At 38.9% G+C, this 17,472-nt stretch overlaps 2 protein-coding genes across 2 annotated transcripts in view; one reads left to right on the top strand and one right to left on the bottom strand.

Annotated features, from left to right (window-relative positions):
- dnah3 (dynein axonemal heavy chain 3) overlaps positions 1 to 2,582 on the top strand; it is a 34,241-nt gene extending 31,659 nt beyond the window's left edge. The window contains exon 35 of the mRNA XM_047810905.1: positions 2,502 to 2,582. Coding sequence (XP_047666861.1) covers positions 2,502 to 2,582 — 81 coding nt within the window. The remainder of the gene's footprint in view (positions 1 to 2,501) is intronic.
- Positions 2,583 to 5,923: 3,341 nt separating this feature from the next.
- Positions 5,924 to 17,132, bottom strand: LOC125140866 (NACHT, LRR and PYD domains-containing protein 4-like). Its single transcript, XM_047811470.1, has 9 exons — positions 17,079 to 17,132; positions 16,522 to 16,638; positions 16,040 to 16,088; positions 15,554 to 15,758; positions 13,554 to 15,324; positions 7,449 to 7,622; positions 6,553 to 6,726; positions 6,140 to 6,316; positions 5,924 to 5,983 (listed from the first exon to the last, which is right to left on the bottom strand). Exons 1-9 carry the CDS (start codon positions 17,129 to 17,131, stop codon positions 5,947 to 5,949), a joined length of 2,757 nt encoding a protein of 918 aa, XP_047667426.1. The 5' UTR covers position 17,132; the 3' UTR covers positions 5,924 to 5,946.
- Positions 17,133 to 17,472: the final 340 nt, after the last annotated feature.

Raw genomic sequence — 17,472 nt, 5'->3', positions numbered from 1 at the left:
ACTAGATTTGTAAAGTTCGTCGCGATAAACTTTGATGTTGGCTTTGATGGTGCAAGTATTCACAAAGGCCGGTGCATTTTAGAGGCGAGTGGACAGAAAGATTTTGAAAGCTACTGGACCGCTAGGGTGCCAATACTTTTGAAGGTGAGTGGACATGAGCATGTGACGTGATCCGAATACCCTTGAGGTAGTTTTGATATGTCACATGTCCATGTTGTGCAAATTTTTAATTTTCACATGACGTCACGTGACGTGACCAGAATACCCGTGGGGCAGTTCCCCTCATTGTGCTGAGTGTTTTGATATGTCACATGTCCATGTTGTGCAAATATTTAATTTTTGCAGATTTCATTTCAAACCTAGTTGTTTCTTTAGACAAAGCAGTAATTGTTAGAGACTTTAATATTCATTTTGATAAGTTAGAAGAGTCACATGTCCATGTTGTGCAAATTTTTAATTTTGCTTGTTTTGGGGGCGGGGCTACATGTGACGTCACGTGATATGACCAGAATACCCGTGGGGCAGTTCCCCCTCATTGTGCTGAGTGTTTTGATATGTCACATGACCATGTTGTGCAAATTTTTAATTTTGCTTGTTTTGGGGGCGGGGCTACATGTGACGTGACGTGACGTCACGTGACGTGACCATAATACCCGTGGGGCAGTTGAGCTCCTCAAGGTTGCGTGCTCAGTCCACTGCTGTTCACCTTGCTGACTCATGACTGTGCAGCAATACACAGATCAAACCATATTATCAAGTTTGCCGATGACACTGTGACTGGTCTCCTGCTCCTCTCTCCTTATTTAAGTTTGGTGTTGATTGTGTTTACGGGGATTTTTCCGCTTGGGTTCTGTTTGAGGTGGTTTTCTGTTTTGTTTCTTCCTTATTTTTTAAGTATTGTTGTCCATTTGTGTTCTCCAATACACTGTCATGTTTAAACTGCTAAAAACATACTGTCAAAGCTCAGACTATACTCAGACCAGTATTCACATTTTAAATAAAAGATTAAATGGTATGTTGGTTTTCACTGTGTCCTCCTTTTTTTGTCATGACTTGTGCCAGTTGTGACAAAAGTGGGGGCTCGTCTGGGATTATAGTTTAAGTATTTTTGTATACGACTTTAATTTGGTTAATTCAATGTAAATTCCATTGATATTGGTTATTCGATGAAACTTTAGTTTTGAAGGGCTGCAGTGAATTTGGTATATTGTTTACTTTTGTTTTTGTAAACATTTGTGCCGAAGTGAATTTGGTAAGTAAGCTGTTTTGATACGTTTAACGGGTAATCATTTTGGAACTGCTTTCCCTGGTTAGGAAAAGAGGGTATCATTCACCGGATGCTCTGTTTGTTATTTTAGTTTTTTTTTTTTGTATGGTGAAAGCAGTTGGAGCAACAGCTTGGGAACACGTCCGTGTTTTGTAATGGCAACTAGTCAATTGGTTGTTGTTGCAAACACTGGTTTATAGTGTGTAAATACCCGCTGCAAGTACCTATATGAAGACTAGGGTTCAGTTTAGTTAGTTTATGGTTTTGTTAGGGGGAACTGCACTTCAATTTACCTATGTATTAAAATAGGCTTACTTTGTTCTGTTATGGCTTCTGTCGAGGAGTTTATTGAAACTCCATCAGATGATCTTTTGGAGGTCTTTTCTAAAGACCAACTTTTGGAAATCTCAAATCATTATGAAATTCCGTTATCCCTCCTAGATAAGCTTTTAGAAGATATAATTGGATCTTGAACGTTATTGTTTGGATTTGATAAAAGATGGAACAATTTCTGGCACGGATGGAGTCAGGAAGTGGGCATGATTTGCATAGATTTGATGTTGTGGGTAATTTGAGATTGATTTCAAAATTTGAGGAAAAGACTGTGGAATGTTTTTTTGTATTATTTGAACGTGTTGCTGATGCAAGTAATTGGCCAGATGGGGAAAAAAAATTGTTGCGTGGAACCATGAAGTTCCATTGGAATCATATTTGCCAGGAGGCTTTTGAGAAGATTAAAATGTTGCTAAAGGAAGCTCCCATTTTGGCAGCTCTGAAATTTGACCAGTCTTTTCAATTACAAGTAGATGCAAGTAATATAGGCACAGGTGCATTTTTTATACAGAAATCCAAGTAAGGTTGTTGACCATCCAGTGGCTTTCGTTTCCCGGAAATTTAATTTATATCAGTTAAATTATTCTGTAAATGAGAAAGAAGCACTGGCTTTAATATGGCATTGCAACACTTTGATGTGTATGTTGGGGCGACAGAGGGACCTTTGGTCGTTTATACTGACCAAAACCCACTGACATTTTTGCGCTCCCTACAAAGCCCAAATCAGAGGCTTATGAGATGGTGCCCATTCCTCCAGGTTTATTCATTAGAAATTCACCATATTAAAGGCTCAGAAAACTTAATTGCTGATGCCCTGTCGCGTATTCATACGGTGTGAATGTTCTGCTGGTGTAACCATATTCTTGTCTCTGTCTATTCTTTCTTAAATTTTGCTTCCTAGGCGCCAAGGTTGCTGGAAGGAGATGAACAACTGAGGGACTGGATTTATGAGAGTAACCGACATGGCATTAATGCTGTTTAGTGAACATGATGATGATGATTTATTATTTTGTGATTCATTTTGATTATTGGTGTTTTTTCTTTTGTGTGTGTGTGTTTGTGTGTGTGTGTGTGTGTGTGTGTGTGTGTGTGTGTGTGTGTGTGTGTGTGTGTGTGTGTTTGTGTGTGTGTGTGTGTGTGTGTGTGTGTGTGTGTGTGTGTGTGTGTGTGTGTGTGTGTGTGTGACGGGTCTCCTGCTTCCCCGCTATGGCCGGCCAGTGGGTGGAGCTGTACCGCTAAATCGTGTGCACCTGTTGCTTGTTATCTCTCCTCTCCTTGATTTGACTCTTATTTAAGTTTGGTGTTGATTGTGTTTAGGGAGATTTTTCCGCTTGAGTTTTGTTTGGGGTTGTTTTCTGTTTTGTTTCTTCCTAATTTTGTAAGTATCGTTGTCCATTTGTTTTCTCCAATACATTGTCACGTTTAAACTGCTAAAAACATCCTGTCAAAGCTTAGACTAATTATTCACATTTTAAATAAAAGACTAAATGGTATGTTGGTTTTCACTGCGTCCTCCTTTTTTTGTCATGACTTGAGACGGTTGTGACACTTCTAATATACATCCATCTACTTGTTTACATGCTGCTTACATTCATCAGACTGTTTACATGCTGTTTTGCACACTTTTTTTTAAAACTTTTTTGCTCTTTGCACACACTGTATAACATTTCAGTCATTTTGCTCATACTGTACAATATTTCAGTTGTTGCTGTTTTTGCACGCTGTTATACATTATCTCAGGGACCTGCTGCTAGAAACTGTGTTCATTCTAGGATTACTGCAAGCAATATTGTTGAACACACGGTGTTTACACTGGTTGGCCGGCGCTGTTTCTGTTTACTGTCTTTGTATTGTCTTGTAACTCTACACTATCTTTTTTCTTGCACTGTCTTGTCTGTCTTGTCCTGCACTGTTTGCACAAGGTTGCACAGTTGCACTTTATGTGGCTAAGACTACTTACTGTACAGGTCCTTAGCCCTGTCTTTGTTCTATGTAACACCCTGATCCTGGAGAAACTTTCTCATTTCACTGTGTACTGCAACAGCTATATACTGTATGGTTGAAATGACAATAAAAGCTTCTTGACTTGACATGAACCCTGTGGTTGAACATGAAATGAGGTACACAGATGTACAGAGTTAAGAGCCAGTCTAGGGTTAGAGTTCACGGAGTAATCAATTCAGGATTCAAGGACTTGGTATATTTAATAGGATCAGGAATGACAGACACAGAAAGGTTCCAACAAAAGCGTGTTGGTATATTGTTAAACACTGACAATTGAGCCGAGCCTTTAATCTTTATTGTCCTGGTTACCAGGAATATGGAGTAGTATCATCAGTGTATAAAGATTTCTTTATTATAAAAATGATACGACCCACACTACAGAAAACACTTCATGCAGAAGAATAGTAAATCTTTTATAAGACTTTTAACACTGTAAACATTGCTGGACGTTTTAACAGTTTATTTTAGGATGTTTATTTCTTTAAGACATTTTGTCATTGTGATACACACTGGATCTCAATCTTAACACACACTACTTATTTTATACGAAAGTCCTATGAAATCAATTACAGACTTATTATTTAATAGAAAATTACATGTCTAACTGATTAAGCTGGCAGCAGTCAGGAGAGTGAAGCTCTCCTCCATTTCAGTTTGTTTTTTATTTTTTTGAAAACTACCTGACAGCAGCTTAAAGCAGTCTAGAAGCTGGTTTTAAATATCAGTAGAGGAAATTTTAAATATCAGGAGATTTTATATAATTTTTATGTGCTTTTACACTAAATTCTGCGTGAAAGACTAGGGAGAAAGAACAAGAGGCCTTTATTCTAACTGTTACATTTGTACATGCTAGAAAGATGGGAACTTTAGGGGTGTGTGTGTGTGTGCAGATGCTCGATAAGAACTGAAAATGTAATGTGGCCTTGCTGAGGTGATAACTTAAAGGGAGGATGCATGAAAACACACACACACACACACACACACCTTGGGTACAATAAAGAAACACTAGAATTTGCCTCTACACAGTGAAGTTTTAGCTCTCCTTTTTGTCAGTTTGGTAAATGTACATGATAAAACATGTACACCATAAAACAACGACAGATAAAAAGATAAGAAAGAAATTTAATCATTTAAAAAGAATTTTAAAGAAGCATAAAGAAATAATAATGATGGGACTTGCGGTGACTGTTTTCAGAAAACTCGATATGGCAGATGGGATGGTTATTAAATCAGATACAGAGAGAAAAGAACTAAAGGATCTAATGAGTGAAAACAAACTGATAGACGTGTGGAGAGAGAGAAATGTAGGAAGGAAAGAAGAGATATAGTGAAAAACTTGCAGGACAACGATTGTCTTTTTTATGTTTATATTTTATTTTATGTACAAGTAATGTAGAAAACTTTACAGACAAAATCAGATATAAGGAAACAAGTTTGAGTATCATGAGTTTTTATTTTTTAAGACTGGAATAATGTAGAAAGGGGACAGTGTATGGCTTCTAAATACAGAAAAACCACTATGATTTTAAGTTTAAAGAAATTATAGAAAAAGGAAATGAAATGAATGAGGAAGATAATGTTAGATTTTTAATTAAATATTGTAGAATGGGAGAAAGAAAGAAAGAAAGAAAGAAAGAAAGAAAGAAAAAAGAAAGAAAAGAGAAATAACAAGTAAAAGTTATGAGAATGAATTGGCCAAAGAGAACAAAATATAAAAAAGGGAGGAGAAAGAACTCGAGGGGGCAAAATGAAGAAATAAAGCAAAATATATGATGGAAAGAGGAAAAAAAGAGGTTAAATTATATAAAAACAAGATGCAACCAAGATAAAAAATTTCATGAGGAAATTAAGAAAGAAGAAATTGAAATATAGAAAAATAGATCAACTACAAAAAATAAATTCCTTTAATGTTTAAAGAGAGTGTAATAAAGATTTTAAAAGGGTTTGGTGAAAAGGGTTTGAAAAGAAGAGACTTTTAAAGGAGAATAAATAAATCAAGAAGTGGAGGAACAAATTTGAGATCCAATTAAAGAGGTAAAATAATGTGTAAACATCTGTAACACATGGATGTGTATTTGTGTAACCAGTGTGATGATGTGATGATATCTCTGTGTTGTGTGTAGATGCTGAAGGATTTGACTTTGGATTGTAAAAGATGTTAAAGTGTGAAGTTGTAGCTGAGAGGATAAAAGGATGTGATCAGTCACAGTTATTGTTATGGATCTTCTACATCTGAATATGAATGATTCAGCTCCCAAAATGCTGGAAATGTGGGACGTGTTCTAACGCTTCACCACCATAACTGCTTTATCCTGGAAAAAAGGTCTGAGGAGAGACTCCTGTCATACACCAGACCTGGTGAGTGTCTTATCCTTAATGCTGAAAAACACAACAGGACAGAATTACAGACACATTTAAACACATTACTTATGAACAACAGAAACATAAATACACACATTAGATGTGACATTTTACAGCACACAGTGAATATTACACAATATCATACAGTAAAGAGACAGTAAGTCAGTAACTCACCGTAGTGTCTCCAGTTTACAGTGTGGATCCTTCAGTAGATCAGAGAGCAGCTTCACTCCTGATTTTCCTGGATTATTATAGTTCAGATTCAGTTCTCTCAGGTGTGATGAGGAGTTTGACCTCAGAGCTGAAGCCAGAGCAGCACAACCTTCATCTGTAATACTGCAGCCCTCCATCCTGCAAGAAAGAAAACCTTCTCACACTTAACACACTCAGGTTTAGTATTGAAAACATGAAGTACACAAAATCTTTATATACAGTACATTTACTCTCCATCTCACACACACAACAATGACAATATATCAGATCACTACAGTTACAGTTACCACAGAGGAGAACTGGATGTTGTAGTGCTTATTAAAACTGTGTGTGTGTGTGTGTGTGTGTGTGTGTGTGTGTGTGTGTGTGTGTACCTCAGTATCTCCAGTGTACAGTGTGGATCCTTCAGTCCATCAGAGAGCAGCTTCAATCCTGAATCCTGCAGTTTATTGTGACTCAGGTTCAGTTCTCTCAGACTGGAGGAGTTTGAGCTGAGAACTGAGGACAGAACTCTACAGCTTTCCTCTGTCAGATCACACCCATACAGACTGGAAGAGAAATGATGAAGTGTTTGATTTATAGTAAAATGAGGTGTTTCCATCAGTGAGAAATAAAGTGTCCACCTGAACACAATGAGCTGGGATACAGGTTAGAAATCTGGGTGTAATAGTCGACTCTGACCTCAGCTTTGTTCCTCACATCAATAATATATCTAAAGTCACATTTTATGATTTGAGGAACACTGAAAGAATTTGTCCATTTTAATGTAAAGAAGAAACAGAAAAACTTTTTCTACATTCAATCATTCCAAGTAGATTAGATTAATGTAACGCTCTTTTATGTATTTCACATAAAACCCTTTATACATTACAGTTAGTAACCAAATCAGTCCTATTGTACAGGAACTGTACTGGTTACCTGTGACATCCACAATCATTTTAATATCATCTCAAATATTTATTTATCATCAACAAATGCTGACTTCCTTTAGGTGAATTTTAATAAGAAGAAGCTTCAGTCAAACTGCTTTTAGTGTCGCTGCTCCCAGGATGTGGATCTCACTCTCAGTGTTTATCCATCAGTCACCTGTGTGTGTGTGTGTGTGTGTGTGTGTGTGTGTGTGTGTGTGTGTGTGTGTGTGTGTGTGTGTGTGTGTGTGTGTGTGTGTGTGTGTGCATGTGTGTGTGTGTGTGTGCATGTGTGTGAATGTGTATGTGTGTGTGTGTGTGTGTGTGTGTGTGTGTGTGTGTGTGTGTGTGTGTGTGTGTACCTCAGTATCTCCAGTGTACATTGTGGATTCTTCAGCCCATCAGAGAGCAGCTTCACTCCTGAATCCTGCAGTTTATTGACACTCAGGTTCAGTTCTCTCAGACTGGAGGAGTTTGAGCTGAGAACTGAGGACAGAACTCTACAGCTTTCCTCTGTCAGATTACACTTCCACAGCCTGGAAGAGAAATGATGAACTATCAGAACACTGATCTCAAATCAGCACATTTACAGGAGCAGGGACGTCTTTCTGCACTCCACAATCTCTCAGCTACAATTTATTATAAGACCATTAGGTCATGTACATAACACACACATGTGAGAGCGAGCAGCCTACAAACACTACACTCTGATCTGTGTTCAAGTTTCTACACCCAACACTGCAGATACAGTGCATTTTATTACAGAACATAAAGAATTATACAGCTGTACACTACCAGGTAATAACATGACAATACTAGTCGTACTTTACACTCAGTTATATGTTGGATTTCACAGAGACACTAAAACAGTTGGTGTGTGTTGTTCTCTGTGCTCGTACACGTACAAATCTGTCACCTCCAGACCTCTGATTTTACACACACACTGGTTCAGGTCTTTGGTGTGGACCTTAATACAGGTGGAGTGTTCACATAGGGCCAGAGAAAGATTGCATTATTTAACCTTATAAACGATTCTTGATCATGATTTGTATTTTTTTATAAAATATAGATGTGTAAAAATCTCTCATTGATCATAAACAATGTAAATAAAGGATATTAGAAAGAACATTGTACTGTTTACTACAGATGTCACTGTTACTATTTCAACACAACTTAGTGAACCCTTCTTTCTCCACAGAGTATATGGGATCCACCATCCACCATCCACCGTGATCATCGGAGACTCCATCGTCCGCCACGTCCATGCTACTGTGTCGAAAGGTAAGGCTCGGACTCATTGCTTGCCTTGTTCTCGTGTTCTTGATGTCGCTGCACAGGTACCCAAGGTCGTGAGCAGAAACACCGGAGCTGTAGTTCTTCATGCTGGCTCGAACGACACCAGTCTGAGGCAGTCGGAGATCCTGAAGAGGGACTTCAACACCCTGGTAGAGACGGTTCGCACCACAGCGCCCACGGCGAGGATCATCGTGTCCAGACCGCTTCCAACATACCAGCGAGGAATTGGAAGGTTCAGTAGACTTTTTGCTTTAAATGGATGGTTACAGTCATGGTATCAGACTCAGAATCTAGTCTTCATTGATAACTGGAATGTTTTCTGGGAGCGTCCTAGGCTGTTCCGTGCTGACAGTCTGCACCCCAGCAGAGTTGGAGCGGAGATCCTCTCAGACCACATCTCCAGGGCGCTGAACACCTTCTGACTGGTAAACTACTCCTTAAATTTAAATTTCAATAGTCATCCTTCACCTCAACACATTGACACAAATGCACACATAGCTCACCCTATAGAAACTGTGTCTGCTCCCCGAGCAGTGAGATCAAAACGTAAATACGTGAGAAGTTCTCGAAATAATCTTAGTGTAATTAGACCAGAAAAATGCCAAAGAAACAAACAAAAACAGGTCTTAAAGTTTGGGCTTCTGAACATTAGATCGCTTACACCCAAAGCACTTATTGTAAATGAAATCATCCCAGACAAAAGCCTTACTGCACTCTGCCTTACTGAAACTTGGATTAAACCAAATGACTACATCGGTCTAAATGAGTCTACGCCATCAGGATATATCTATAAGCACGAGCCTCGTCAGACTGGTCATGGAGGTGGTGTCGCCACTATCTTTAGTGATCTCCTCACTGTTACCCAGAGAACACAGTATAGATTTAATTCTTTTGAAGTGCTTGTCCTTAAGGTTACACTAACGCACATGCACACGAAGAAATCCCTGATGTCTCTTGCTCTAGCGACCGTGTACAGACCCCCAGGGCCCTACACCGATTTTCTTTTACAGATTTACAATTTACAGATTTTCTCTCAGACCGTCGTAATCACACACTAGATTTAATAATATCACACAGAATAGATGTCACTGATATAGATATCATACCTCAAAGTGATGACATCACAGACCATTACCTCATAATGTACATACTACCTATAGAACAGACTAACTGTGTCTCACCACGTTATCGACTCGGTAGAACCATTATTCCGACCACCAAAGACAGATTCACAAACAACCTGCCTGATCTGTCTGGACTTCTTACTGTACCCTTAAACTCAAACGACCTAGATGTAATGACTAACAGCATAGACGCTATATTCACTAGCACATTAGACACTGTTGCCCCAATCCATTTAAAGAAGGTTAGAGATAAAACATCTGCCCCGGGGTATAATAGTCATACTCACACCCTCAAGAGAGAAACCCATAACCTCGATCGAAAATGGAGAAAAACTAAATTAGAGGTTTTTAGAATTGCATGTAAGGACAGTATGTCCAGCTATAGACAGGCTCTAAAAGCTGCTAGGACTGAGCACCTGAGCAAACTCATAGAAAATAACCAGAACAATCCCAGGTTTTTATTTAGCACAGTGGCTAGTTTAACAAAAAAACAGAAATCTGAACACACTATTCCATCACAGTTCAGTAGTGAGGACTTTATGAGATTCTTCACTGATAAAATCGAAAGTATCAGGAATAAAATAGGTGACGCCCAACATATGAGAGCAACTAGTGACCCAGTCTCACTTAAGGCTCTAGACACACAACTACAGAGCTTTACAAGTACAGGACAGGAAGAGTTAGATAAACTTGTTACCACATCTAAATCAACAACATGTTCACTAGACCCCATTCCAACTAAACTACTGAAAGAAGTGTTACATAAAGCTGGTGAGCCTCTTCTTAATATCATTAACTCCTCGCTATCTTTAGGTTACGTCCCGAAGTCTTTCAAGTTGGCAGTCATTAGGCCACTCATTAAGAAACCTAATTGAGATCCAAATGTACTATCAGATTACAGACCTATCTCACACCTTCCGTTTATGTCTAAAATACTAGAAAAGGTTGTGTCTGTTCAACTGAGCTCCTTCTTACAGGAGAGCAACATCTCTGAAGAGTTTCAGTCAGGTTTCAGGCCCCATCATAGCACAGAAACTGCACTTGTTAAAGTTACAAACGAATTGTTCTTAGCTTCGGACCAAGACTGTATGTCACTATTAGTTCTACTTGACCTTAGTGCTGCATTCGACACTATAGATCACAACATTCTTCTAGATCGCTTACAATATTACACAGGTATTCATGGTCAGGCTTTAAGTTGGTTTAGATCCTACCTGTCTGACCGATACCATTTTGTAGAATTAAATGGTGAATCCTCAAGTTTATTACCAGTTAATTATGGGGTCCCTCAAGGATCAGTTCTAGGACCTCTGCTTTTCTCGATATACATGCTTCCATTAGGGAACATCATTAGAAGACATGGGATTAGTTTCCACTGCTATGCTGACGATACACAGTTATATATCTCATCAAAACCAGATGAAATAGCCACAGTGTCCAAATTAACTCAGTGCCTTAGAGAGATAAAAGACTGGGTGAGTTGTAATTTTCTGTTGTTAAACTCCGATAAGACAGAAATACTACTTATAGGCCCAAAAACCAGTCCACAGAAACTCTCACACTTTAACTTTCACTTAGAAGGATGTACTATTACTAGTAGCTTGACAGTGAAAGACCTCAGTGTTATACTAGACAGCAACTTGTCTTTTAAAAATCATATCGCCCATACTACCAAAACAGCCTTCTTCCACCTTAGAAATATTGCCAAGCTGAGAAACATCCTGTCTGTATCTGATGCTGAGAAGCTAGTTCATGCGTTCATGACCTCTAGACTGGACTATTGTAATGCATTACTAGGTGGTTGTCCTGCATCTTTAATAAATAGATTACAGTTAGTCCAAAATGCAGCTGCCAGAGTTCTCACTAGGACAAGAAAGTATGACCTTTAACCCCAATGTTATCATCTCTACACTGGCTACCTGTTAAGTTTATAACTGATTACAAACTGCTGCTACTTACGTACAAGGCTCTTAATGGTTTAGCTCCCATGTATCTAACTAGTCTTCTAACACGTTACAATCCTTCACGCTCTCTGAGATCACAAAACTCAGGACTTCTGCTAGTTCCCAGAATATCTAAGTCTACTAAAGGTGGTAGAGCGTTTTCTTATTTAGCTCCCAAACTTTATAACAGTCTTCCTGATAGTGTTCGGGGCTCAGACACACTTTCCCAGTTTAAAAGCAGATTAAAAACTCATCTCTTTAGTCAGGCGTACACACACACACATAATACATCCCATAAAATTATGCACCAATACTTTAGACTTGCACCTTTTTTATGAACAGCAAATATGTTAATTCCTCTCCACTGCTTCTCTCTTTCTACCCATCCCGAGGCATCCAGACATTGTACCAGCTCCGATTGTCTTCCGTGCAATGAAGATTTTGGACCTCCACTGAGATGAGGCTGAGTCTATGAAAATCCTGAGACATCTACAGATCTACCAGCTCCAGTTGGACTCTAAGATACCAAGAGGAGATCTGAACTTCATGTGATTCTTACACCAATTCAACACTTGTTTGACTGTATATTTGTAATCACACCCGCAGTGTCACCCATATGAGGATGGGTTCCCCTTTGAGTCCGGTTCCTCTCAAGGTTTCTTCCTTACCAATTTAAGGGAGTTTTTCCTTGCCACTGCAGCCTGAGTCACCTCAGACTTGTTCATTGGGGATGAATAAATAAATAAATAAATAAATACATACATACATACATACATACATACACACTGTGAACTATATATATCATAATCTTTTACTATATTAATTCTTTTTTTCTCCTTGTGTTTAACTTCTGCTCTATGTTTATGTTCTGTAAAGCTGCTTTGAGACGAAGCCCATTGTAAAAAGCGCTATACAAATAAACTTGAATTAAATTGAATCTTCTGATGCAGTGAACCAGACAAAAAACTGTCTATAATTCAACCACAACAGATTAACAACAATCACGACCCAAGAACAAGAATGTGATCATTAACAGTTTGGTGTCTTTGTCGAGCTCCAAGTAGAACAAAACAGGACTTTTTAATAACAGCGGTCACGACACTACACTCACCTGTGACACATTATTCATCCTCTCTCTTTTTATCTGCTTGTACACTTGATAAGCAAAGAAAAGAAAAGAAGAAAAGAAAAAAACCCATCAAAATAAAGGTCTTCATATAAAAAGTCACATTTAAACTCCATCCTCTACAAACAGGTCAGTGTTAGAGAAAGAAAATCTTCATCACACATCTGAGTTCGCTGCCTAGCTTGTTTCTAACATAATAAGGAGATAAAGCTGAACATTTTCCCACTTCGTCTGTCCAATGTGTCGAGGTCCAAAATGATGAGTGATGTTTTATTGACCACGAGCTCAGTCCTTGGTAAAGTTTAGCAGTAGTGCAGACTGAAGGAGACTTTTGTTTTTCCTTCGTATCGGGTTAAATTTTTAAAAAGCATTTATGTTTTATTTTTATTAGAAAGAACAATTGAGTAAAAAAGCCATGACAGAGTGAATCTCCCCACAACACTGTGTCACACACAACACAAGATGAGGAACTTCAACATAAAGACATACTTGAAGGACATTAGAGTGTTTTAATATTTACTTTTTATATTTTCTATCCATATTGATCCCATTTTGTCAGTCTGATGTTTTTCTCATCTGTGAGACTTTTGTTAAATGTCACTTTCAATATGAACAGAACAGAAAAAGTCTTTCACTGGTGTTTAGTTCAGAAATGTCTTTAGTTCTTAAATGCATGCAGTTATTTTGTAGAGATATTTTTACATACATTTTAGAGAACACTTAATGTTTCATGATTCATATATAAAAGCTATAAAATGCCTCATATGATGTTCTAAGATTTTGTCCATGTGGCCCAGCCCTCAGTTCAGATATAACATGTTAGTGTAAAAAGTGACACAATCTTCTGTAAAAATACCAGAGGTTTGTGTAAAGATGATTAGAGGAACTATTAACACACATTAATCCAAACAGTGCAGTTCAGTGTTACATTAAAATACTAAACCATGCAGTAATACAGTTATAAATAAAAATACTCACTCAGCTTTTCTGGAGGCTTTGACCACTGGCAGCAGCTTCAGAAGACATTCATGTGATGGATCATATTTACTCAAATCAAACACATCCAGCTCCTGTTCTGAGTTCAGTAACACAAACACCAGAGCTGACCACTGAGCAGGAGAGAGTCTGGTTCCTCTGAGACGACTGTAACCTCCTCTGTTCAGGTAAGTTTGTACTTCCTGCACTAGAGAATGATCATTCAGTTCATTCAGACAGTGGAACAGATTGATGGATTTCTCGGGAGATGGATTCTCCCTGATCTTCTCCTTGATGTACTCCACTGTTTCCTGTTTGCTGTGAGATCTGCTTCCTGTCTGTGGCATTAAGTCTCGTAAAAGAGTTTGATTGGTCTCCAGTGAGAGACCCAGAAGGAAGCGGAGGAACAGGTCCAGGTGTCCATTCTCACTCTGTAAGGCCTTGTCCACTGCACTCCTGAGGAGATCAGACATGTTTGACTTCCTGAAGAGATCAGACATATCAGAGGTTTGATGTTCTGTTACATTTCTGCTAATAAAGGAGAGAAACCTGTATAAAGCAGCCAGAAACTCCTGAACACTCAGATGTACGAAGCTGAACACCTTCCCAAGGTGAAGCCCAAACTCCTCTCTGAAGATCTGGGTACACACTCCTGAGTACACTGACACTTCTCTGACATCAATGCCACAGTCTCTTAGATCTTCCTCATAGAAGATCAGGTTTCCTTTCTCCAGCTGATGGAAAGCCAGTTTTCCCAGTTCCATGATACTCTCTCTGGTCTGCTGAGGATCAGGGTCACATTTCTGATGGTACTTTTGGTCCTTGTGTTTGATCTGAAAGATCAGGAAGTGTATGTACATTTGAGTCAGAGTCTTGGGGATCTCTCCACCCTCTGCTCCACCCAACATTCTCTCTAGAACAGTGGCTGAGATCCAGCAGAAGACTGGGATGTGACACATGATGTAGAGGCTTCTTGAAGACTTCAGGTGAGTGATGATGTTATCGGCCAGGCTCTGATCACTGATCCTCTTCCTGAAGTACTCCTCTTTCTGATGATCACTGAAGCCTCGTACCTCTGTTACCTGGTCTACACACTCAGGAGGGATCTGATTGGCTGCTCCTGGTCTTGTGGTTATCCAGAGGAGAGCAGAGGGAAGCAGATTCCCCTTAATGAGGTTCGTCAGCAGCACATCCACTGAGGCTGACGCTGTCACATCACACAATCTCTCATTCTTCTGGAAATTTAGAGGAAGTCGACACTCATCCAGACCATCAAAGATCAACACCACTTTGTAGGAGTCACAGTCTATTGATTCTAGTTTTCTTATTTCTGGGAAAAAGTAATGAAGAAGTTTCATGAGACTGAGATTTTGCTTCTTCATCAGATTCAGCTCTCTAAAGGGAAGTGGAAACATGAAGGTGACGTCCTGATTTACTTCTCCTTCAGCCCAGTCCAGGATGAACTTCTGCACAGAGACAGTTTTTCCAATTCCAGCAACTCCTTTAGTCAACACAGTTCTGATGGACTTGTCTTTAAAGAGCTCATTACATTTGATGGGTGTCTCCTGTGTTGCTGGTCTCCTGGACGCTGCCTCAATCTGTCTCATCTCATGTTCATTATTGACGTCTCCACTCCAACCCTCTGTGATGTAGAGCTCAGTGTAGATCTCATTCAGAAGTGCTGAGCTTCCATGCTGTGAGATTCCTTCATTAATTCTTTTAAACTTCTTCCTCAGATTGGACTTCAACTTTGTCTGACACACAGGGGTGAGTTCTAATAAACAAAGTAATATCTAGTTTAGCAATAAATAGTTTTAATGCAAAATCGTACAAACACTGCTATTAATTCCTGACTGATGTACTAAATATTATTGAAGCTGGACCATGAACAGATACAACATGATATTAAAATTAAATGTAAAACTAAAAGTCTTCATATCTAAAACTATTTCCTCTCTCTAAAGTGAAGCTGATGGAATAAAGTCATGACTCAGAGCTCTTACTGTTGTGCAGTGTGTTAGCGAGATCTGTGTGGTTCATGTTCTTCAGGACGTGCATTGTGATCTTCAGCGCTCCGTCTCTGACACTGTGCAGATCCTCCTCATCCTCAACCTCCCTCTCAGTGCATGCTGGGTAATCTGGACTCAGGAGCTTCCTAAACCTCTTCAGCTCATTCTTTATCAGAGTGATGACTTTGTGTTCCAGCTCCTGGTTAGAAACACACAGGAACTGATCTAAATATTATCATGCTACAGTGAGAGAGACTTTTATTTTATCACAAGAAGAAAAGTCTATTTTTATTATCACATTTAAAACTCATACAACTGATTACCCTTAATGCTGCTGCACATCAAGACATGACAAGGGATCACAGCACACACATTACACACTTTAAACACAACACACGCATTACACACTTTAAACACAACACACACATTACACACTTTAAAAACAACACACATTACACACGTTAAAAACAACACACACACCTTGAATATAGAGTCCAGCTGTTTTCTGCTGATGTTTGATTTTTGTGGTCTGTGAACAAACAAAACCCATCATGTAATATGGACTATATGTATTCATAGCTGGACAAATCACACACTAATAAATACAGACACAGATATTTAACACTATCCTCTTAACACAATACACTGATTTCAGGATTTCCTAACTGACACCAACATGTTTAGAAACAAATGTTTGAATTAATGAATAAAATCTTTATATTGTCATTATTGTCCCAGGTGTAAATGTTCTTCTGTAGCACCACAGACCCTCCAGCTCAGGGACTGCAGACTGAACTGAACTCTTAAAGCACTTTTCCTCACTGCCAGTCCGAGAGCTGCAGCACTGCACAGTTTAGTGTTTTACTGCTTCAACACCTGATAAAGCTCATGAAGGGCTTCATAATGAGACGAGTGAGTTTAATCAGGTGGAGCACAGCTGTAAAACACCTCACTATACTGACCTCACATCAGTAGGACTGTCTCCGTCTCTGAAGAAAATTGGACGTCCCATTGACTCGTCACTCTTCATGGACACACAGCTGGGTTCTGGTGAGTCTGATCTCTTTCCCTCCATCATTCTAGAACAGAAATATCAGCAATAATTAATACTCAGCACTGTTAAACAATGTGTTCATCATTAAACACCAATAATTCCATCTTTTTCATTCAGATCCAGTCTGTACACTTATTCAAACAGGACACAGGCTTCATAAGTCAGGAATTACACTGATATCAGGAGTCCCAGTCACAGCTAACTGACTCAGCTGGGTCTTAAAGCCTGTAGAGTTCACTGACACAAAGCTCTGCTGCTCTTATGCTCCACATTACACAGTACTTTTTACTCTTCTCTCAGTGAATGATTTGTCTAAACTGTTCTTAGATCAGATCAGTGATATATTCACTGCTATTAAACACCTTAAAGTTGACTTCCTGTGTTAACTAGTGAGTGTTTAGAGATACAGATGTGTTCCCATGAGACGGTGTGTATTTATTACTGGTGAATGTAAAAGTAAGTCACCTCTCGTCTTTCTTTAAGTCCTGTTTCCCAGACACACTCATGTTGGAGGTCATGTCTCCTTCTCCAGATTACAGCAGGACACACGTTTACTTCACTCCAACATCGGTGTGTTAAATTAAACCCTGAATCAGCACAGAGTTCACTTACAGGAAATAGTCACGCTATAAAGTTATAAAACAACCTGTGTACATTAAAGCTTCAGTACAAACCCACAAAACTCTTCTGTATCTAGTGTCACTTCAGTGTGTTTATATATTAGAGCTTTAGATACTCACTGTGTTTTTACTCCTCAAATCTTTTACTTTTCACTCCACACAAATGGAGCACTTTTTATTATAGTTTATACTGCAGAGGGGGTAAAGGGCAGTGACGCAGACACACACACACACACACA

Source organism: Tachysurus fulvidraco, chromosome 3 (genome assembly GCF_022655615.1).
Source record: "Tachysurus fulvidraco isolate hzauxx_2018 chromosome 3, HZAU_PFXX_2.0, whole genome shotgun sequence".
In the NCBI taxonomy this organism is placed as follows: Eukaryota; Metazoa; Chordata; class Actinopteri; order Siluriformes; family Bagridae; genus Tachysurus; species Tachysurus fulvidraco.
This window is presented reverse-complemented; position numbering and strand designations above follow the sequence as displayed.

Coding starts and splice junctions, on each gene's coding strand:
- LOC125140866 (XM_047811470.1), bottom strand. CDS start 17,131: ATGACCTCCAACATGAGTGTGTCTGGGAAACAGGACTTAAAGAAAGAC. Junction 6,727..7,448: donor TGTACACTGGAGATACTGAG/GTACACACACAC, acceptor TTTCTCTTCCAG/TCTGTATGGGTGTGATCTGA. Junction 6,317..6,552: donor TGTACACTGGAGATACTGAG/GTACACACACAC, acceptor TCTTTCTTGCAG/GATGGAGGGCTGCAGTATTA.